Source organism: Salvelinus alpinus, chromosome 5 (assembly GCF_045679555.1).
Source record: "Salvelinus alpinus chromosome 5, SLU_Salpinus.1, whole genome shotgun sequence".
Taxonomy (NCBI): Eukaryota; Metazoa; Chordata; class Actinopteri; order Salmoniformes; family Salmonidae; genus Salvelinus; species Salvelinus alpinus.
This window is the reverse complement of record NC_092090.1, coordinates 95319195-95341694: the sequence shown is the minus strand read 5'-3', so window position 1 is coordinate 95341694 and position 22500 is coordinate 95319195. Positions and strand designations below refer to the sequence as shown.

Sequence of the window (22500 nt, the reverse complement as noted above, 5' to 3'; positions counted from 1 at the left end):
CATATACTTCAGTAGCCACTTCCTGTCTGTCTCACACTGTGTTTCCCTGCACCAGCCATATACTTCAGCAGCCACTTCCTGTCTGTCTCACACTCACCAGCCATACTGTATACTTAAACATGTCAACATTCAACCAAGACAACTTATCCTAAAGAATAGACAGGGACCAGAGATTAGAAAAGCATTCAACAAAATTGCTGTGCGCCAGAAGACAGCTGAATGTGATTGGTGTAAAAAGATATCGGAGAACAAACATGTCATAGTCAAGCTGATACCCCTCACCACCACGGCAGGCCGCCACTTGTTGATTGACACCACTGGGACTTCTCTCTCCGTGTGAGAGAGAAAGAGAGAGAGGAGGTAGTGGGAGAGGGAGAAGGAGAAATTGAAACATCAAAAAACCTAAAGAGTCCTGACGGCTTATAGCAACGAGGGACAACTCAGTAGAAATTCCCATCCCATGTCTTTGGAGTTTCAATTATATTGGTGTTAGAGAGCCATCTGTGGGATTTCCGTGCTGCGTGGATGTTTGAGGCTCCGGTCCCTGGCTGGATGGGTGTGACACACACCCAGATGTTTCCAGAAACTGTTACACTCCCCCCAGCTACCTCCTTAAACACACTTCTCACTCGGCACAGACATCAATTCAACGTCTATTCCATGTCGGAAAACAACGTTGATTCAACCAGTGTGATTCAACCAACGGTGATTGCCTGTGTGTACTTGTTCATCGTCGTGCAATTTCATTTGAGCTGCAAAATCATTTCTGAAGACTTAAGTGAGCATGCGCTCACACGCACGCACTCACTCACTCACTCACTCACTCACTCACTCACTCACTCACTCACTCACTCACTCACTCACTCACACACTCACTCACTCACTCACTCACTCACTCACTCACTCACTCACTCACTCACTCACTCACTCACTCACTCACTCACTCACTCACTCACTCACTCACTCACTCACTCACTCACTCACTCACTCACTCACTCACTCACTCACTCACACACACACACACACACACACACACACACACACACACACACACACACACACACACACACACACACACACACACACACACACACACACACACACACACACACACACACACACACACACACACACACACACAAACAAAACACACAGATAAAATAATCCCATTAAGGAACAGCAGATATGCTAACACATAAAAGTAGTTTGTAGTGTTGTCATCACTCGCTGAGAGAATGTAATTAGGACGATGGATGGGACGTGTGACGTCATCTTTTCATGGGCCAATGGCAAAAGGGCTTCTGGCGTGACAGCTAAACGGCTGGAAATTGTTTTGTCGTCTTCATTTATTTATTCTTTGCTGGTCGTATTGTCTTATTGAAATGCGGTAATGAGGCCACAGAGAACGATGCAGTGCTCTCAGCATTATACCATCACCACTGAGATTACAGCCCAAATCTGACAGCTAATTGAGTTTATAATGATGTGTGTGAGGGCTTATAGCTGCCGCGCTGCAAGGGAATGAATCAACATGGCTATGTTTGTGGGGGAAAAAAAGCCCTTCAATCTGATTTTCGATATGGGAATCATGCCATTACTCCACAAAAAATTAATTCTATGCAAATGTAAACAGACAGCTGATGTTTTGGAAAGGAACTGGTATACAGGTAACTACCAAAATAAAGAAAACACCAACATAGTGTCTTAATATGGCATTGTGCCACCACGAGACAAAACGGTTTCAATGCGCCGTGGCATAGATTCTACAAGTGTCTGGAACTCTATTGGAGGGATACAACACCATTCTTCCACGAGAAATTCCATAATTTGGTGTTTTGTTGATGGTGGTGGAAAGTGTGTACCTGGATGGTGATGAGGCCCAGGGTTTAACTCAGTGGGCTAAGTGTGTACCTGGATGGTGATGAGGCCCAGGGTTTAGCTCAGTGGGCTAAGTGTGTACCTGGATGGTGATGAGGCCCAGGGTTTAACTCAGTGGGCTAAGTGTGTACCTGGATGGTGATGAGGCCCAGGGTTTAGCTCAGTGGGCTAAGTGTGTACCTGGATGGTGATGAGGCCCAGGGTTTAGCTCAGTGGGCTACGTGTGTACCTGGATGGTGATGAGGCCCAGGGTTTAGCTCAGTGGGCTAAGTGTGTACCTGGATGGTGATGAGGCCCAGGGTTTAGCTCAGTGGGCTAAGTGTGTACCTGGATGGTGGTGATGCCCAGGGTTTAGCTCAGTGGGCTAAGTGTGTACCTGGATGGTGGTGATGCCCAGGTCCTTGCCCATCAGGACGCGTCCCTCCAGCAGCCGGGCAATGCGTGGGTCTTCCACCTTCAGGTAGTCCAGAACCAGGTCTGTGATGTCTGCCTGCCAGTCCACCCCCAGCATGTAGACCAGCTCCCCGCCAGGGGCTGCTGGCTCCGCCACAAAGTGGGTGAGTACCCTCACCAGGGCATACTGGTACTGTAGCGTGCAGCCTTTGCCCTTCCTCTCATCATCCTCGTCATCCTCACTGTCGCGGGTGGGCCTACGGAGGGGGAAGAGGGACATAGAGATGTTGGTCATGAACCAACTGCCCCTGCAGCACATGTTTGTTCCTGCTAATACCAGTAGGCTGGCAAAACATTCATCCACTGGATTAGTTTGTTCAAAAAGCACAGTAAGGGTTTGATGTTGTCTAGAATCTTCACTCCACAGCGTCTGGAGTTTCTGACGGTTTTTCAGCTCTGTGTAATTGGATTGAAGCTGAAAAACCACTTACAAAAACCTATGTGAGCACACACATCTCTTAACAACACCCCCCCCCCCCCCCCCCTCACCCTCCTTGTGTCTAAAACACTGGCGAGATTACAGGAATCCTGCCCCATTTCCCAGAGGGCTAGGCGCCTCGGTGTGGTGACTGGTGGGGGGGCCGTCTTTAAAGGCAAGGAAACAAAAATTGGCCAAATTGAAAAATGGGCCCTGCAGAGAGAGTGAAGGTCGTTGGCTGGGCAGGCAGGCAGACATCGGCGGTAACAACAGCAGCACCCTCCTCCCCTCTCATCTCAGGCTCCAAATGGAGTCACATGACAGAGCAACATGAAACCTACTGAAATGGAACCTTGAGAGAGAGAGACCATAACATGTACTTGCGACTAAATGGGGAAAGAAGGCGTCCAATGCTTCAATGTCCCATGGCTTGACAGATGTATTCAGGAAGTCTAGTCTGCTGTAGGTACATGCATGTCAGAAGCTGTGAGCAGTGAGTGATGCAAGAATATGACCTAATAATAGTAGTCCTTAATAACAGCTGTATCCTTCAAAAACCTTGACCTGGCAGGAAATAGCAGGAAGCGCTGGCTTCTTTTCCATAATGTTGTTTCACACTTACTACCCACATCCTGCATTAGAAAATAAAGCCCTATACAGACCCCTACACACCATGCCCAATACAACACATCATTTCCCAAACCCACATGCAGATAAAACATTTAGAATAGGACATAGAACAGGAATACACACCCGTACCCACCATCTCTCTCTCTCTCTCTCTCTCTCTCTCTCTCTCTCTCTCTCTCTCTCTCTCTCTCTCTCTCTCTCTCTCTCTCTCTCTCTCTCAAAGTCAAATTCAAATTCAAGCTGCTTTATTGGCATGTAAAACATTGTGTCAATATTGCCAAAGCAACAATGTATACAATATACATTGTAATAAAATTATAAACAATGACAAATAATAATATAGAATGGTAGTAAATAATAATAGAAAATTTAATATAAAAATAGTAACAATAAAATGGTAACAGTCAATAGTCGAATGTAATGTAATAAATATAAAAATTGAAAGAAAATGAAACTATAACTAACTTATAACTAAATAACTAAATCTCTCTCTCTCTCTCTCTCTCTCTCTCTCTCTCTCTTTTTACCTCTTGTTGGAAAAGATGGGCACCCTCCATCCCTTGACCTGGCTGAGTTCTGTGTCAGACACATCCATCTGCAGGGGCAGACGAGGCACCCACACAGTCAGCTCCAGCTGGGTGCTCAGGTACAGGTAGGTGAAGTTGACCATCAGAGACTGTCTACCCCGCATCTCCTTCCCGTTCACAAGCACTGTATCACAGCCAGGAGACACCTGAGAGGGCACAAAGCAGAGTCCTGGCGGTTATGTGTGTCTGTGTGTGTGTGTGTGTGTGTGTGTGTGTGTGTGTGTGTGTGTGTGTGTGTGTGTGTGTGTGTGTGTGTGTGTGTGTGTGTGTGTGTGTGTGTGTGTGTGTGTGTGTGTGTGTGTGTGTGTGTGTGTGTGTGTGTGTGTGTGTGTGTGTGTGCGTGTATGAACATATGAGTGTGTGACCTTTTGTGGCTTTCAAGCCCCACGTTTGCTGTGGTGTGTCCGCTGTAGCATGATGGGTCTTTTTCTACAGGCCTCAGTAAGAGTCAGTATGGGCAGTACAGTAAGAATCAGTATGGGCAGTACAGTAAGAATCAGTATGGGCAGTACAGTAAGAATCAGTATGGGCAGTACAGTAAGAATCAGTATGGGCAGTACAGTAAGAATCAGTATGGGCAGTACAGTAAGAGTCAGTATGGGCAGTACAGTAAGAGTCAGTATGGGCAATACAGTAAGAATCAGTATGGGCAGTACAGTAAGAGTCCGTATGGGCAGTACAGTAAAAATCAGTATGGGCAGTACAGTAAGAGTCAGTATGGGCAGTACAGTAAGAGTCAGTATGGGCAATACAGTAAGAATCAGTATGGGCAGTACAGTAATAGTCAGTATGGGCAGTACAGTAAAAATCAGTATGGGCAGTACAGTAAGAGTCAGTATGGGCAGTACAGTAAGAATCAGTATGGGCAGTACAGTAAGAATCAGTATGGGCAGTACAGTAAGAGTCAGTATGGGCAGTACAGTAAGAATCAGTATGGGCAGTACAGTAAGAGTCAGTATGGGCAGTACAGTAAGAGTCAGTATGGGCAGTACAGTAAGAATCAGTATGGGCAGTACAGTAAGAATCAGTATGGGCAGTACAGTAAGAGTCAGTATGGGCAGTACAGTAAGAATCTGTATGGGCAGTACAGTAAGAATCAGTATGGGCAGTACAGTAAGAGTCAGTATGGGCAGTACAGTAAGAATCAGTATGGGTAGTACAGTAAGAATCAGTATGGGCAGTACAGTAAGAGTCAGTATGGGCAGTACAGTAAGAGTCAGTATGGGCAGTACAGTAAGAATCAGTATGGGCAGTACAGTAAGAATCAGTATGGGCAGTACAGTAAGAGTCAGTATGGGCAGTACAGTAAGAATCAGTATGGGCAGTACAGTAAGAGTCAGTATGGGCAGTACAGTAAGAATCAGTATGGGCAGTACAGTAAGAGTCAGTATGGGCAGTACAGTAAGAGTCAGTATGGGCAGTACAGTAAGAATCAGTATGGGCAGTACAGTAAGAATCAGTATGGGCAGTACAGTAAGAGTCAGTATGGGCAGTACAGTAAGAGTCAGTATGGGCAGTACAGTAAGAATCAGTATGGGCAGTACAGTAAGAGTCAGTATGGGCAGTACAGTAAGAGTCAGTATGGGCAGTACAGTAAGAATCAGTATGGGCAGTACAGTAAGAATCAGTATGGGCAGTACAGTAAGAATCAGTATGGGCAGTACAGTAAGAATCAGTATGCGCAGTACAGTAAGAATCAGTATGGGCAGTACAGTAAGCGTCAGTATGGGCAGTACAGTAAGAGTCAGTATGGGCAGTACAAGCTGCCACCTTGCATGGATGCCTCTTGGAATCCCACGCGTACCATTTCGCCTGTCACCATTTCGGTTTCTGAATTTCATGCGTAGCATTTCACCTGTCACCAACGGTTTCTGAATTTCACACACAGCATTTCGCCTGTCACCAACGGTTTCTGAATTCAACACACAGCATTTCGCCTGTCACCAACGGTTTCTGAATTTCACACACAGCATTTCGCCTGTCACCAACGGTTTCTGAATTTCACACACAGCATTTCGCCTGTCACCAACGGTTTCTGAACACAATTCACAACTTTTACCTTTTCTTCACCTGCTGTGTGCAATTTTTTTGAAAGATGAGTATTAGATTTATCAAAAGTGATCTTCAAAATGATCTTTTTCCATGTGTTTCTGTTCAAGATTTACATGGTGAGATCCTGGGTCAGTTTTGCATTTTCCTCAACTAAGGGTTAAGGTTAGGATTGGTGAGGGGAATCTGATTCTAGATCTGAACCTAGGGGAAACTTTAACCCAGAGCGACAACAGAACAGTGTGAAGAGAAGGATTGGAATTATCAAGTGCCATTCACACAAAAGGCTGTCATTATTATTGTACATGCAGTACTCAGGCACCACTATACTCTAAAGGGGTCATTTAAGAAGGATAACATAATGGGGTGAAAACTATTTATGTTCATAATGTATACATAATCAATCGTTCAATAATGAGGAATATTTTTTATACTGATGACAAAATTATACAATGTTGTGAATGTTACATGCCTCCCACCTACTGAGATTGAAACAAGTCCTGCTGAGATTGAAACAAGTCCTACTGAGATTGAAACAAGTCCTGCTGAGATTGAAACAAGTCCTGCTGAGATTGAAACAAGTTCTACTGAGATTGAAAACAAGTCCTGCTGAGATTGAAACAAGTCCTACTGAGATTGAAACAAGTCCTACTGAGATTGAAACAAGTCCTGCTGAGATTGAAACAGATTGAAACAAGTCCTGCTGAGATTGAAACAGATTGAAACAAGTCCTGCTAAGATTGAAACAAGTCCTGCTGAGATTGAAACAAGTCCTGCTGAGATTGAAACAAGTCCTACTGAGATTGAAACAAGTCCTACTGAGATTGAAACAAGTCCTACTGAGATTGAAACAAGTCCTGCTGAGATTGAAACAAGTCCTGCTGAGATTGAAACAAGTCCTTCTGAGATTGAAACAAGTCATGCTGAGAATGAAACAAGTCCTTCTGAGATTGAAACAAGTCATGCTGAGATTGAAACAAGTCCTTCTGAGATTGAAACAAGTCCTGCTGAGATTGAAACAAGTTCTGCTGAGATTGAAAACAAGTCCTGCTGAGATTGAAAACAAGTCCTGCTGAGATTGAAAACAAGTCCTGCTGAGATTGAAAACAAGTCCTGCTGAGATTGAAACAAGTCCTTCTGAGATTGAAACAAGTCATGCTGAGATTGAAACAAGTCCTTCTGAGATTGAAAACAAGTCCTGCTGAGATTGAAAACAAGTCCTGCTGAGATTGAAACAAGTCCTGCTGAGATTGAAAACAAGTCCTGCTGAGATTGAAAACAAGTCCTGCTGAGATTGAAACAAGTCCTGCTGAGATTGAAAACAAGTCCTGCTGAGATTGAAAACAAGTCCTGCTGAGATTGAAAACAAGTCCTGCTGAGATTGAAAACAAGTCCTGCTGAGATTGAAAACAAGTCCTGCTGAGATTGAAAACAAGTCCTGCTGAGATTGAAACAAGTCCTGCTGAGATTGAAAACAAGTCCTGCTGAGATTGAAAACAAGTCCTGCTGAGATTGAAAACAAGTCCTGCTGAGATTGAAACAAGTCCTTCTGAGATTGAAACAAGTCATGCTGAGATTGAAACAAGTCCTTCTGAGATTGAAAACAAGTCCTGCTGAGATTGAAAACAAGTCCTGCTGAGATTGAAACAAGTCCTGCTGAGATTGAAAACAAGTCCTGCTGAGATTGAAAACAAGTCCTGCTGAGATTGAAAACAAGTCCTGCTGAGATTGAAAACAAGTCCTGCTAAGATTGAAACAAGTCATGCTGAGATTAAAACAAGTCCTTCTGAGATTGAAAACAAGTCCTGCTGAGATTGAAAACAAGTCCTGCTGAGATTGAAAACAAGTCCTGCTGAGATTGAAAACAAGTCCTGCTGAGATTGAAAACAAGTCCTGCTGAGATTGAAAACAAGTCCTGCTGAGATTGAAAACAAGTCCTGCTGAGATTGAAAACAAGTCCTGCTGAGATTGAAAACAAGTCCTGCTGAGATTGAAAACAAGTCCTGCTGAGATTGAGCCTGTCCTAATATGGACACCGTCCAGTCTTGACCAGGTAACATCTGAGAAAGAAGTGCACTGTAGAACCTTTAGCCACTGAGCCCAGATGAGGAAGCATAGATTTGTCATTTTCAATTCCACCCTAATCTAACTCGGTGCTCCCCAGTGATCACGTTGGCATTTGAGACAATTTTCCACACGTTACCTGAAATTAGACAATGTCCTAGTTGTTGATTATGGCATTCGATCTGTCTCCTCCCATTGTAGTCCTTCACTCACCCTAACAAGTTCTTGACCTCTCTCAAACACCTTTCTTTCTTTCTCCTACCTCCCTCCTTTGTCCTCCCTCTCGATCTCTCTATCTCTGATGTGATGATAGATTAATGTGGCCTTGGAGACTTAATGACACCCTGGTGGTTAACAGTAGCAGCAGTGGTTCGTTGCCGTGGGATACACGCCGACCCGTGTCAGAGCTCGGGCGGTCAGCTGCCACCTCTACTCGGCATTGACTTCACGGTGCATTCGATGCTGTGTGAACATCTCATTCTAGGGGCCAGGGAAGGGACACTCGGGAGAGAGAGAGCAGTTTCAGATAATCACCTCTCTGTTAGAGCAGTGAAGCATGTTGAAATAACAAGGAGAGGAGAGGGTAATTCTATCCTGAACATATCATTGGTTATGTTGTCTCTAAAAGCTTTGAAATGAGGTTCTCTGAATGTCTAGCTGATCGTATAGATTCAGAATTTGTTTTGTCACACTCGCCTTGGTCAAAATCTGTAAGAGAAAGGCAGACACACAATTATTTAATTTCCCTGGTGATGACAAGGATTGAAATGTGTGTTTTAACTCCAATGCAGTCCAATATTTGTCCTAGATTTTGACCCAGGTTAGTGTGCTGTGCTTTTACACCATACTGTGATGCACACAACCGATCTGTCTGTACAGGCAGCAAGGCAGTGAGGTTTGGTTGCTGACAAATAATCCAGGTCAGGCCGTACTGTACAGTGCTGTAGTCACACTGTCCATCGTGCTGAATAGGGTGGTGTGTAGTCATACAATGTCTGTGTGTGTGTGTGTGGGTGCGTGCGTGCACATGTTGCGTGACTTCCAGAGGAGGCTGTTGGGAGGAGCTATAGGAGGACGGGCTCATTGTAATGGCTGGAATGTCATAAATGGAACTGAGTCAAACATGGTTTCCATATGTTTGATTTGTTTGATAACGTTCCATTTATTCCATTCCGGCCATTAGATTGAGACTGTCCTCCTACAGCTCCCCCCTACCAGCCTCCTCTGGTGACTTCAATTGGAAACTGGAATCAGAGCGGAAAGCGAAAAATCATTTAGCGCGGACAGCAGTGAAACAAAAGGGAGATATCCTTCGAGTGTCTCGTGTGGACAGTAAAAAAAAAGCCTTGATGAATCATTCTACAAGAGCAATTGCTCGCAATTTGCAATCTGATAAGACCAACTCTATTCAGCAAAAAACACACACGACGAAGTTCATTCCCTCACTCTCACGTGTATCTCACTGAACACGCAGACGGCAATCAGAATCTGATCTCCTGTGGGTGATTTAATTACTGTGCTTCGCATTTCCACAATTAAGACACAGAGGAGGAGATCTGATAAGAAGCTTGTGTCTCTCCCTCTCATCCTCCTAGTAGCTTATCACCACCGCTCTCCCTCCACGTCTCCCTCAGTCCGTCAGTCCCTCTAAGACTGGACTTGTTATCATCAAAGAGACTTGCTTTCCTCTCTGTCCATCTTTTTCTTTCTCTCTCTTTCTCTCCCCCCTCCTCCCCTTTCTCTCGCTCTCTTTCTCCCACCACCCTTTTTCTCTTTCTCTCTTTCTCTCCCTCCTCTCTGTCTCTCTCTCTCTCTCTCTCTCTCTCTCTCTCTCACACTCTTTCTTTCCCTCTAGAGTGAGGAGCAGGTGTTACTTCGGCTGTGATATCGGAGGCTGTATTCCAGGGCCCGAGCTTTCCCAGGCATCTGCCGCCTCGGCCTGTCCTGGCCTCCCATCACATTCCTGAATATGGCCAGAGACAGAAGAAGAAGCAGCCAATTCAATAGATGCCAGGATGTAACTACAAATATTCACAGCTGTGCACATGTCTTAATCCACACCAATATGGACTCCCCCCCCAAAAAAAGTAATCTTTCAATGATCGAAAGTATGTCTCCCAAATGGCACGCTATTCCATGTTTTTTGTGCACTCCTGGCACAGGGCACTGATGAAAAGTAGTGCACGATATTGGGAAATAGGGTGCCAATTATCCACGCGATATGTTACTATCCATATTTGAATGTTGATTTGTTTGTTGATGTTACATTGGCTAACTGGTGTAAAACAAGTAGTAAGAAAGCTAGTGTACCGTAGTAAAATATGTATTTTCAGGCTGATGCAAGCCCTAGTGTAAACAAAGGCATTCCCCTCTATCAGTGCCAAACTGCTGAGCCATGGGCGTTTGAAGACACTGAAAAATGGATTTAATCTCTGGACTTAATCTCTGTCTATATTTTAGAAAGAGGAGCACAGCACCAGGGCTCTGTTATAGAGGGACCAGGGACATGTCCTCACCTAACATCACACGAACACGTCATATCAAACAAAAGGAGATAAAGGTATGATGTCAATCAATCACATTTATTTATAAAGCCCTTTTTACATCATCCGATGTCACAAAATGCTGTACAGAAACCCAGCCTAAAAACCCCAAACAGCAAGTAATGGAGACGTAGAAGCACGGTGGCTAGGAAAAACTCCCTAGAAAGGCAGGAACCTAGGATGAAACCTAGAGAGGAACCAGGCTCTGAGGGGTGGCCAGTCCTCTTCTGGCTGTGCCGGGTGGAGATTATAACAGTACATGGCCAAGATGTTCAAATGTTCATAGATGACCAGCAGGGTCAAATAATAATAATCACAGTGGTTGTACAGGTCAGCACCTCAGGAGTAAATGTCAGTTGGCTTTCAAAGCCGATCATTCAGAGTTAGAGACAGCAGGTGCGGTAGAGAAAGTCCATATTAGAAGTTCTGCTGAGATTGAGGCTGTTCTAATATGGACACCGTGCAGTTGAGTACCTTTTTGAAAGTGTTTTTTTTTAAACACGAGTCAGTCAGTGTTCTGTTGTTACTAGGAGGGTGAACAGGATTCAGGTGATTATCAGTAGGCTGAGAGAAAGTGTAGTCGAGACCAGCAGTAGAAATTATACAACATTGATATCTTGGCATACATCAGTGTGTCTTAACAGATTGCGAAATTGAAAACACTTTGATAGCATCTGAGGCATTACATACAGAGATGAGAAACTCATTGACTCATCTCTCATGCTAAACAAACTGCTTTTCAAGTCAATACTTTCCTCCTAATGAGTGAGTCTCTCTGTCTCTCTCTTGTCTCTCTCTATCTTTCTCTCTCTTGTCTCTCTCTCGTCTCTCTCTCTCTCTCTCTCGTCTCTCTCTCTCTTGTCTCTCTCTTGTCTCTCTCTCTCGTCTCTCTCTCTCTTGTCTCTCTCTCTCTTGTCTCTCTCTCGTCTCTTGTCTCTCTCTCTCTCTCTCGTCTCTCTCTCTCTTGTCTCTCTCTCGTCCTCGCTCTCTTGTCTCTCTCTCTCGTCTCTCTCTCGCTCTCTCTTTGTCTCTCTCTTGTCTCTTGTCTCAGTCTCTCTCTCTCTTGTCTATTGTCTCTCTCTCTCGCTTGTCTCTTGTCTCTCTCTCTCATCTCTTGTCTCTCTCTCTCGTCTCTCTCTCTTTCTCTTGTCTCTTTCTCTCTCTCTCTCTCTCTCTTGTATCTCTCTTGTCTCTTGTCTATCTCTCTTGTCTCTCTCTCTCTTGTTTCTCTCTCTCGTCTCTCTCTCTTGTCTCTTGTGTCTCTCTTGTCTCTCTCTCTTGTCTCTCTCTCTTGTCTCTCTATTGTCTTGTGTCTCTTGTTTCTCTATTGTCTCTTGTCTCTCTCTCTCTTGACTCTTGTCTCTCTCTTGTCTCTTGTCTCTTGTCTCTCTCTCTCTTGTCTCTTGTCTCTCTCTCTTGTCTCTCTCTCGCTCCTGTCTCTTGTGTCGCTCTCTCTCTTGTCTCTCTCTCCTGTTTCTCTCTTTCTCCCTCTCGTCTCTTGTGTCTCTCTCTCTTGTCTCTCTCTCTCCCGTCGATTGTGTCTCTCTCTCTCTTGTCTCCTGTGTCTCTCTCTCTTGTCTCTTGTGTCTCTCTCTCTTGTGTCTCTCTCTCTTGTCTCTCTCTCTCTTGTCTCTCTCTCTTGTCTCTCTCTCTTTCTTGTCTCTCTCTCTCGTCTCTTGTCGCATCTCTTGTGTCTTTCTCTCTTGTCTCTTGTGTCTCTCTCTCTTGTCTCTTGTGTCTCTCTTGTCTCTCTCTCTTGTCTCTCTCTCTTGTCTCTCTATTGTCTTGTGTCTCTTGTTTCTCTATTGTCTCTTGTCTCTCTCTCTCTTGACTCTTGTCTCTCTCTTGTCTCTTGTCTCTCTCTTGTCTCTTGTCTCTCTCTCTCTTGTCTCTTGTCTCTTGTCTCTCTCTCTTGTCTCTCTCTCGCTCCTGTCTCTTGTGTCGCTCTCTCTCTTGTCTCTCTCTCCTGTTTCTCTCTTTCTCCCTATCGTCTCTTGTGTCTCTCTCTCTTGTCTCTCTCTCTCTTGTCGATTGTGTCTCTCTCTCTCTTGTCTCTTGTGTCTCTCTCTCTTGTCTCTTGTGTCTCTCTCTCTTGTGTCTCTCTCTCTTGTCTCTCTCTCTTGTCTCTCTCTCTTGTCTCTCTCTCTTTCTTGTCTCTCTCTCTCTTGTCTCTTGTCGCATCTCTTGTGTCTCTCTCTCTTGTCTCTTGTGTCTCTCTCTCTTGTCTCTTGTGTCTCTCTCTCTTGTCTCTCTCTTTCTTGTCTCTCTCTCTCTTGTCTCTTGTCTCATCTCTTGTGTCTCTCTCTCTCTCGTCTCTCTCTCTCTTGTCTCTCTCTTGTCTCTCTCTTGTCTCTCTCTCTCGTCTCTCTCTCTCTTGTCTCTCTCTCGTCTCTTGTCTCTCTCTCTCTCTCTCGTCTCTCTCTCTCTTGTCTCTCTCTCGTCCTCGCTCTCTTGTCTCTCTCTCTCTTGTCTCTCTCTCGCTCTCTCTTTCTCTTGTCTCTCTCTCTCTTTGTCTCTCTCTTGTCTCTTGTCTCAGTCTCTCTCTCTCTTGTCTATTGTCTCTCTCTCTCTCGCTTGTCTCTTGTCTCTCTTGTCTCTTGTCTCTCTCTCTCATCTCTTGTCTCTCTCTCTCGTCTCTCTCTCTCTTTCTCTTGTCTCTCTCTCTCTTGTCTCTCTCTTGTCTCTTGTCTCTCTCTCTCTTGTTTCTCTCTCTCGTCTCTCTCTCTTGTCTCTCTATTGTCTTGTGTCTCTCTATTGTCTTGTGTCTCTTGTTTCTCTATTGTCTCTTGTCTCTCTCTCTCTTGACTCTTGTCTCTCTCTTGTCTCTTGTCTCTCTCTCTCTTGTCTCTTGTCTCTCTCTCTTGTCTCTCTCTCGCTCCTGTCTCTTGTGTCGCTCTCTTTCTTGTCTCTCTTTCCTGTTTCTCTCTTTCTCCCTCTCGTCTCTTGTGTCTCTCTCTCTTGTCTCTCTCTCTCTTGTCGATTGTGTCTCTCTCTCTCTTGTCTCTTGTGTCTCTCTCTCTTGTCTCTTGTGTCTCTCTCTCTTGTGTCTCTCTCTCTTGTGTCTCTCTCTCTTGTCTCTCTCTCTTGTTTCTCTCGTTCTTGTCTCTCTCTCTCTTGTCTCTCTCTCTCTTGTCTCTTGTCTCATCTCTTGTGTCTCTCTCTCTTGTCTCTTGTGTCTCTCTCTCTTGTCTATCTCACTTGTCTCTCTCTCTTGTCTCTCTCTCTCTCTCTTTCTCCAAAGGAATAAAGACATTTCAAATATATATAGGTGTAACAATGTGCAAATAGTTAAGTACAAAAGGGAAAATAAATAAACATAAATATGTATTTACAATGGTGTTTGTTCTTCACTGGTTGCCCTGTTCTTGTGGCAAAAGGTCACAAATCTTGTTGCTGTTATGGCACACTGTGGTATTTCACCTAATAGATATGGGAGATTAAAAAAATTGGATTTGGTTTAGAATTCTTTGTGGGTCTGTGTAGACATACTGTAGCCTCTCTGTTTAGTGCCAAATAGCATTCTAGTTTGCTCAGGTTTTTGTTAATTCATTCCAATGTGTCAACTAATTATCTTTTTGTTATCTCATTATTTGGTTGGGTATAATTATGTTGCTGTCCTGGGGCTCTGTTTGTGTTTGTGAACAGAGTCCCAGGACCAGCTTGCTTAGGGGACTCTTCTCCAGGTTCATCTCTCTGTAGGTGATGGCTTTGTTATGGAAGGTTTGAGAATCGCTTCCTTTTAGGTGGTTGTAGAATTTAACAGCACTTTTCTGAATTTTGATAATTAGCGGGTATCGGCCTAATTTGCATGCATTATTTTGTGTTTTACGTTGTACACAGAGGACCTTTTGTGTTTGTCCCATTTTGTGAATTCTTGGTTGGTGAGCGGACCCCAGACATTACAACCACAAAGGGCAATGGGTTCTATAACTGATTCAAGTATTTTTAGTCAGATCCTAATTGGGATGTCGAATTGTATGTTCCTTTTGATGGCGTAGAAGACCCTTCTTGACTTGTCTCTCAGATCGTTCACATCTTTGTGGAAGTTACCTGGCCATTATTTTTGTCTTACTGAGATTTTCTGTCAGGGCCCAGGTCTGACAGATCTGTGCAGAAGATCTAGGTGTTGCTTTAGGCCCTCCTTGGTTGGGGACAGAAGCGCCAGATCATCATCAAACAGTAGACATTTGACTTCAGATTCTAGTAGGGTGAGGCCGGGTGCTGCAGACTGTTCTAGTGCCCTCGCCAATTCATTGATATACAGTGCTTTCTGAGAGAATTCAGACCCATTGACTTTTTCCACATATTGTTACATTACAGCCTTATTCCAAAATGGATTAAACACAAATTGTTCATCAATCAACACACAATACCACATAACGTGTTTGTTGTTGCGTGAGAAGTATAATAAAAAAATAAAAAAACAGAAATAGCTTATAGTATAGTATTCAGACCCTTTGAGCTCAGTTGCATCCTGTTTCCATTGATCATCCTTGATGTGTTTCTACAACTTGATTGGAGTCCACCTGTGGTACATTCAATTGATTTGACATGATAAGGAAAGGCGCACACCTGTCTATATAAGGTCCCACAGTTGAAAGCGCATGTCAGAGCAAAAACAAAGCCGAAGGTGGAAGGAATTGTCCGTAGAGCTCTGAGACAGGATTGTGTCGAGGCACAGATCTGGGGAAGGGTAACAAAAATGTCTGCAGCATTGAAGGTCCCCAAGAACACAGTGGGTTCCATCATTCTTAAATGGAAGACGTTTGGAACCAACACAACTCTTCCTAGAGCTGGCCGCCCGGCCAAACTGAGCAATTGGGGAAGAAGGGCCTTGGTCAGGGAGGTGACCGAGAATCCCTTGGTCACTCTGACAGAGCTCCAGAGTTCCTCTTTGGAGATGGGAGAACCTTTCAGAAGAACAACCATCTCTGCAGCACTCCACCAATCAAGCCTTAATGATTGAGTGGCCAGATGGAAGCCACTCCTCAGTAAAAGGCACATAACAGCCCGCTTGGAGTTTGCCAAAAGGCACCTAAAGGACTCTCAGACCATGAGAAACAAGATTCTCTGGTCTGACGAAACCAAGATTGAACTCTTTGGCCTGAATGCCTAGCGTCACGTCTGGAGGAAACCTGGCACCATCCCTACGGTGAAGCATGGTGGTGGCAGCAGCAAAGACTGGGAGACTAGTCAGGGAAAGATGAACGGAGCAAATTACAGAGAGATCCTTGATGAAAACCTGCTCCAGAGCGCTTAGGACCTCAGACTGGGGCGAAGGTTGTGGGGGAAATTTTCTGTTAAACAATACTAATGTTTGTGTACTAAAATATCCTTCTTTAAGCCTAGGCATTGGGATTGAGATTATTTAACTAACTCATATAAGCTAAGTAACAAAGATAATTAAGATGTCTTATCTGAAGAATATGCTTATATGATTGAACTGTTGAACTCTTGACATTAGAATGTCTCCTTTCGGACTCTGGGGTTGGCAGCTGTACTTCCTCCCATATGTGCCTCAGTCACCTGGGGTCCAGAGAGAAGAGAGAAGTCAGGCTTGTCTATCACATGTCCCTGTTGCTATGCAGAATATCAGCACGGAGTATGGCAAAGGAGGTCAGAAGGAAACATTGTTTCCATATGTGAACTATGTGTCTTTATTGAAAACCATGTGAAGTGATGGCGTGAGTAATGGGGAACCAATCACTTGTCTCCACAGTGTCTGTGCATCAGTCACTTCCTCCTAGGGGGAGATTGTTCTCTCCCCTAGTTCAAGGTGGAAAACAAAGTAACAACAAATGTCCTAAGTTCTTAGTACTGAACAAAACAACAAGTTCTTTGCATTTGGGGCCGAAGGTCTGGTACAGGATGTGTGGGCTTGGTGTTTGGAACCGCTGTCATCTCTGAGGTTGCACCAATCCTGACCTATCCTGAGATGGTATATAACCCAGAAGCTAACTCCACTCAGGGGGCTCTCACTCCACCACCTGTGAGGCGACAAGCCTCCTTGATGTAACAAGTCTTTTAATAAAAGTAATACCTTGACTGATTATTCATTTTTCCTCTCCTCATTATTGATTAAGGATAGAATTTCCATGACAAGGTTCACTTTCAAACAGGACTATGACCCAAAGCACACAGCCAAGAAAACGCAGCAGTAGCTTCAGGACAAGTCTGTCCTTGAGTGGCCCAGCCAGAGCACGGACTCTCTGGAGAGACCTGAAAATAGCTGTACAGCGACGCTCCCTATCCAACATGAAAGAGCTTGAGAGGATCTGCAGGGAAGTACAGGTGTGCAAATCTTGTAGCGTAATAGCTAAGAATTTTCCCAGAAGTGGTTAGAGTCTATGGATTCAACAATTACATTGAACTGATTTCTGACGTGCTGTTCCTTCTTTATCCGCATTCTGTATTGTTTTAGTGGTTCACCATAGTAAAGGTATTCTGGGTCTCTATGTTTTTGGTTGGATAGGTTTCTCAATTTATTTCAAAGGTTTTTGCATTCTTCATCAAAACATTTGTCATTGTTGTAAATTTTCTTTGGTTGTCTTCTTCAAATGTGTATATTTGTAAGAGAAGCTGAAGGTCAAATACACTGTTTTCTACAGTCAAGTTTACACCTTTACTATTACAGAGAAATGTTTTGTCCAGGAAGTTGTCTAGAAAGGATTGAACTGGATGACTATGTACAGACCCAGCGTGCGACAGAGCTGCATGAGTTGTGTTGTGACCCGTTTTTGTTGGTTGTTTTGTCACTGTTGTGTCTAGGGGGGAATATTTGGGAGGGGATGCTGTCACCTCCAGGTAGGTGTTTGTCCCCCTGTGTGCTAAGAGTGTCAGGTTCTTGTCCAGTTCTGGCATTTAGGTCGCCACAGACTAGTATATGTCCCTGGGCCGGGAAATGGTTGCTCAACCCCTCTAGGATGGAGAAGCTGTCATCGTTAAAGTATGGGGATTCTATTGAGGGGATGTAGGTAGCACACATTATGACATTTTTCTCTGTTGAGATAGTTTCCTTATTAATTTCTAGCCAGATGTAAAATATTCCTGTTTTGACTAATTTAATAGTGTGGGTTAGGTCTGCTCTATACGAAATTAGCATACGCCCTGTTGAGTCTCTTCCCTGTTTCACACCTGGTAGTTTGGTGGATGGGACTACCAGCTCTCTGTAACCTTGAGGGCAACCAGTGGGTCCGTCTCCTCTATACCATGTTTCTTGTAGGATGACATTGTCTGTATTTCCAATTTCTTTGATGAAGTCGGGGTTCCTGCTCTTTAGGCCTCAGACCTTGTATATTCCAGGATGAGATAAAAGTAAAAGATGCTCTACCCTGACGGACATGGATGCTCTACCCTGACGGACACGGATGCTCTACCCTGACGGACATGGATGCTCTACCCTGACGGACACGGATGCTCTACCTTGACGGACATGGATGCTCTACCCTGACGGACATGGATGCTCTACCCTGACGGACATGAGTGCGTTCTTCTTCAACCTGGAGTTGAGGTCGGCGCAGCGAAGCAGATGTTCCATCTATGTCGTCCATCAGGGTCTCTGATGTCGGATCCAGCGGAGATGAGGAGGATGGCTATGGACATCTACGCAGACCTTTACGGTGAGAGCAACACTGAGATTCTACAGCGGATGCCTACGCTCAGGCCTTAGCCGAGTGCTTCGCTGGAGGGTGATATTTTGTTTCAGGAACTAACAGCGGCTGTGCAGCAGGCCATGCGCTGGGGGTCGATGGACTGACAGCCAAGTTTTATCAATATTTCTTGGGTGCATTGGGGAGGGTTCTCTTAGAGGTATTTCGGGAGTCCTTTGAGAACTATGTCACTACTGCCGAAGAAGGAGGTGTTAGCTCTATTGAAGAACTGGAAGCCGGTGTCGTTGCTCTGCTTGGATTATAAAATACTGTCCAAGTGTTTGACAAATTGTCTGAAAGGTTGTTTGGACACAATAGTTCACAGGGAGCAGGCATACTGTGTGCCTGGGTAGACAATAATGGACAACTTGTTTATTTTGAGAGATGTGATAGACATCACTAGGATGTATGATCAGGATCTGCGGTTCATTTCGACAGATCAAGAAAAAGCTTTTGATAGAGTGTGTCATGCCTATCTGTAAGGATCATGGAAGCTTTTGGCCTGGTTACCGGGTTTAGATCATGGGTCAACGTATTGTACTATCTGTTAAGGATCATGGAAGCTTTTGGCCTGGTTACCGGGTTTAGATCATGGGTCAACGTATTGTACTATCTGTTAAGGATCATGGAAGCTTTTGGCCTGGTTACCGGGTTTAGATCATGGGTCAACGTATTGTACTATCTGTAAGGATCATGGAAGCTTTTGGCCTGGTTACCGGGTTTAGATCATGGGTCAACGTATTGTACTATCTGTAAGGATCATGGAAGCTTTTGGCCTGGTTACCGGGTTTAGATCATGGGTCAACGTATTGTACTATCTGTTAAGGATCATGGAAGCTTTTGGCCTGGTTACCAGGTTTAGATCATGGGTCAACGTATTGTACTATCTGTTAAGGATCATGGAAGCTTTTGGCCTGGTTACCGGGTTTAGATCATGGGTCAACGTATTGTACTATGGGGCATTTGTTATGGTAAAAGTCGGGGGTGGGCTGAGCCGACCAGTCCCAGTTAGGAGAGGGATTAGGCAGGGGTGTCCACTCTGGGGTCAGCTCTACTGTTTAGCCATAGAACCACTGCTGTGTAGGCTGAGGAAGTGGCTGCAGTGGTCAGTTCCCTGGGCAGTACGTGGGGAGACAGTTTCATTGTCAGCTTATGCTGATGATGTAACAGTGTTTGTTAGAGGGGAGGTAGATGTAGAAGAGGTTAGCAGGGCTTTAGTGTTGTTTGAGGGGGTGGCATCAGCTAAGCTGGGGTGGGCAATTCCAGTCCTCGAGGGCCTGATTGGTGTCACAGTTTTGCCCCAGCCCCAACTAACACATCTGACTCCAATAATCACCTAATCATGATCTTCAGTTTAGAATGCAATCAGCTGTGTTTGCTAGCGATGGAGAAAAAGTGTGATACCAATCAGGACCCCGAGGACTGGAATTGCCCACCCCTGAGCTAAGGTGAACTGGGAGAAGATTGAGGATCTGATTATGGGGAGATGCGCCAGAGCAGGATCTCCTAGTCTTCCTGGGGAGTTACAGTGGGCCAGAGCAGCATCTCCTAGTCTTTTTGGGGGGCTATAGTGGGCCAGAGCAGCATCTCCTAGTCTTTCTGGGGGGCTATAGTGGGCCAGAGCAGCATCTACTAGTCTTTCTGGGGGGCTATAGTGGGCCAGAGCAGCATCTACTAGTCTTTCTGGGGGGCTACAGTGGGCCAGAGCAGCATCTCCTAGTCTTCCTGGGGGGGCTATAGTGGGCCAGAGCAGCATCTCCTAGTCTTTCTGGGGGGCTATAGTGGGGCAGAGCAGCATCTCCTAGTCTTCCTGGGGGGTTACAGTGGGCCAGAGCAGCATCTCCTAGTCTTCCTGGGGGGTTACAGTGGGGCAGAGCAGCATCTCCTAGTCTTCCTGGGGGGGTTACAGTGGGCCAGAGCAGGATCTCCTAGTCTTTCTGGGGGGCTATAGTGGGCCAGAGCAGCATCTCCTAGTCTTCCTGGGGGGTTACAGTGGGGCAGAGTAGGGATGAAGTTCTTAGGGGAGTTCTTGGGGACCTCATAGTTTCTGGAGAGAAACAGGGAGGGGCTGGTGGAGACGGTTACAGCTAAGTTGTCTAAATAGTGGTGGTTGTTGCCACTGATGACTTTCAGGGTGAAGGGTCCTGGTCGCTAACATCTTGGCCGCTTCAATGCTCTGGCACAGGCTGATGGTGTTGGACCACCCCGCAGAGTCTCATCAAGCAAATGCAGAGGTTACTGGTGGATTGTCTTTGGTCTGGCAAACACTGGACATGCACAGCAGTTTTACACCTCCCTTTACATGAGGGGGGCCAGAGGCTGGTGGACATTGGGTCCAGAGTGACATCTTTCCATCAACAAGCTGCACAGAGACTTCTGTACCAGCAGGGGGTGTGCTGGAGAGACGCTGGTTGGGCTATTCTGGGGTGAGCAGGGGACCTTGACTACGACAGGCCTCTGTTCCTGTTGGATCTAGAGCAGGTCAATATGTCGGCCATTACTCCGTTTTACCGCGCTGTGCTTTGGGCGTGGAACAATACTTCTGTTCACAGAGACGTTTCTCGGCCAGGAGCATAGCTAATGGAGGAGCCACTGTTTCACAAGCCCCTCCTCCAGACCAGAATGCTGATCTCTGCCAGCTTGCGGGCCAGGCTTGTGAGAGTGGGGTTCACTAAGTTGGGTGACCTGCAGGAAGAGGCTAGGTGGAAATCTGCCAGCGACATTGGAGTAGGATCCTCCATGAATTCAGCCAGGCTGCTGCAGCAGGCTGTGGTGGAGGGGGTCCGTGCTGCACTACCGGGCTTGTTCAGAGAGCTGCTGGGGAGTAGGCAGAAATTGGACCGTCTAACCACGAATGACACTGACCTACCTCTTTTCACAAATACAGGCCGCTGCAGGGGAACACCAGGAGAGTGAGGGAATGATCCTATCGTTCAAGACTCCAGAACTGGGGGCCTTTTGCACAGCCAGCAAAAATGGTCTGTATGCAGCGGCTGTGAAGAAATACCATCTGCATGGGCTCAGGGCAACAGGGTTGCCAGGGTTTTGGACCAGGTTCTTCTCTGAGAGGATGTTGGCCCTCCCTGTATAAGCCTCCCATAGAGAAGCGTCTTTCTGATATAAAGTGGAGGATTAATCACAGGTCTACTGGTAGAGATACGTGTCTCACCTTGATCCAACAGGGACTGCCGAGTAAACCTGTTGAGGCTTTACCAGCAGAGCCTAACCAGCTCTGCTAGGGTGAGTAAAATGGTCAGAGTGGGGTGTTCTCTCATTTGTGTCTGGAAGTAGCTAGTAAGCTAGCCAATGTTAGCCAGTTAGCTTGGGTACTTGACTGCCATTTTGAGGTCAGAACTCTAGGATCAACCCTACTCCTCGGCCAGAGCATCCAGTGTGCGCTCTGAACGCTCCGAGAGCGAAACGCTCTGAATTTACCAACAGACAATCTGACAACGCTCTGGATTTACAAACGCCCAGCGCACTCAGCGCACTTTGGCACACCAGATTGAATTTTACGAACACACCCAAAATCATTAAATGTCTCGCTAGTAATTTGTTATGCTAACAAGCTAGCAAGAGGTTGCATAGCAACAGCATTAACTTCAGGTTGACAGGTGAAGCGCTAGTACGCTCAACTGAAAAGATACAGTTCGTTTACAGTATACTAAAATGAACTAATATATACTCATTAAGTATGTAGTATACAGTATGTTAGTATGGGTATTCGAACATAGCTATGGATTGTTTATGTGTGGCAGAGGATGAATGTGCAAGACAAAATATGTAAGTGCATTTGAATGGGGTATGGTAGTAGGTGCCAGGTACACCGGGTTTGTGTCAAGAACTGCACCGCTGCTGGGCTTTACATGCTCAACAGTTTCCCGTGTGTATCAAAAATGGTCCACCAACCAAAGGACATCAAGGGGTGCAACTCAATATTAGGAGGGTGTTCTTAAAGTTTTGTACACTCAGTGTATCTATTTATCCTGTTACTGGTCACTATTACTCCTGTTTACATGTATATATTACCATTATTATCTATTTATCCTGTTACTGGTCACTATTACTCCTGTTTAGATGTATATATTACCATTAGTATCTATTTATCCTGTTACTGGTCACTATTACTCCTGTTTACATGTATATATTACCATTAGTATCTATTTATCCTGCTACTGGTCACTATTACTCCTGTTTACATGTATATATTAGCATTAGTATCTATTTAT

The 22500-nt window shown here is 45.2% G+C and overlaps 1 protein-coding gene across 2 annotated transcripts in view; it reads right to left on the bottom strand.

Annotated features, from left to right (window-relative positions):
• The window catches only part of LOC139577267 (transmembrane protein 132C), a 491028-nt gene that overhangs the window by 11557 nt on the left and 456971 nt on the right, over positions 1-22500 (bottom strand). For both annotated transcript variants that reach the window (XR_011675244.1, XM_071404264.1), the window contains exons 6-7: positions 3907-4112; positions 2255-2528 (exon numbers count right to left, since the gene is read on the bottom strand). Coding sequence is in view for 1 of the 2 variants with exons in the window: in XM_071404264.1 (XP_071260365.1) it covers positions 2255-2528; positions 3907-4112 (480 nt within the window). In the remaining variant the exon portion in view is untranslated. The remainder of the gene's footprint in view (positions 1-2254; positions 2529-3906; positions 4113-22500) is intronic.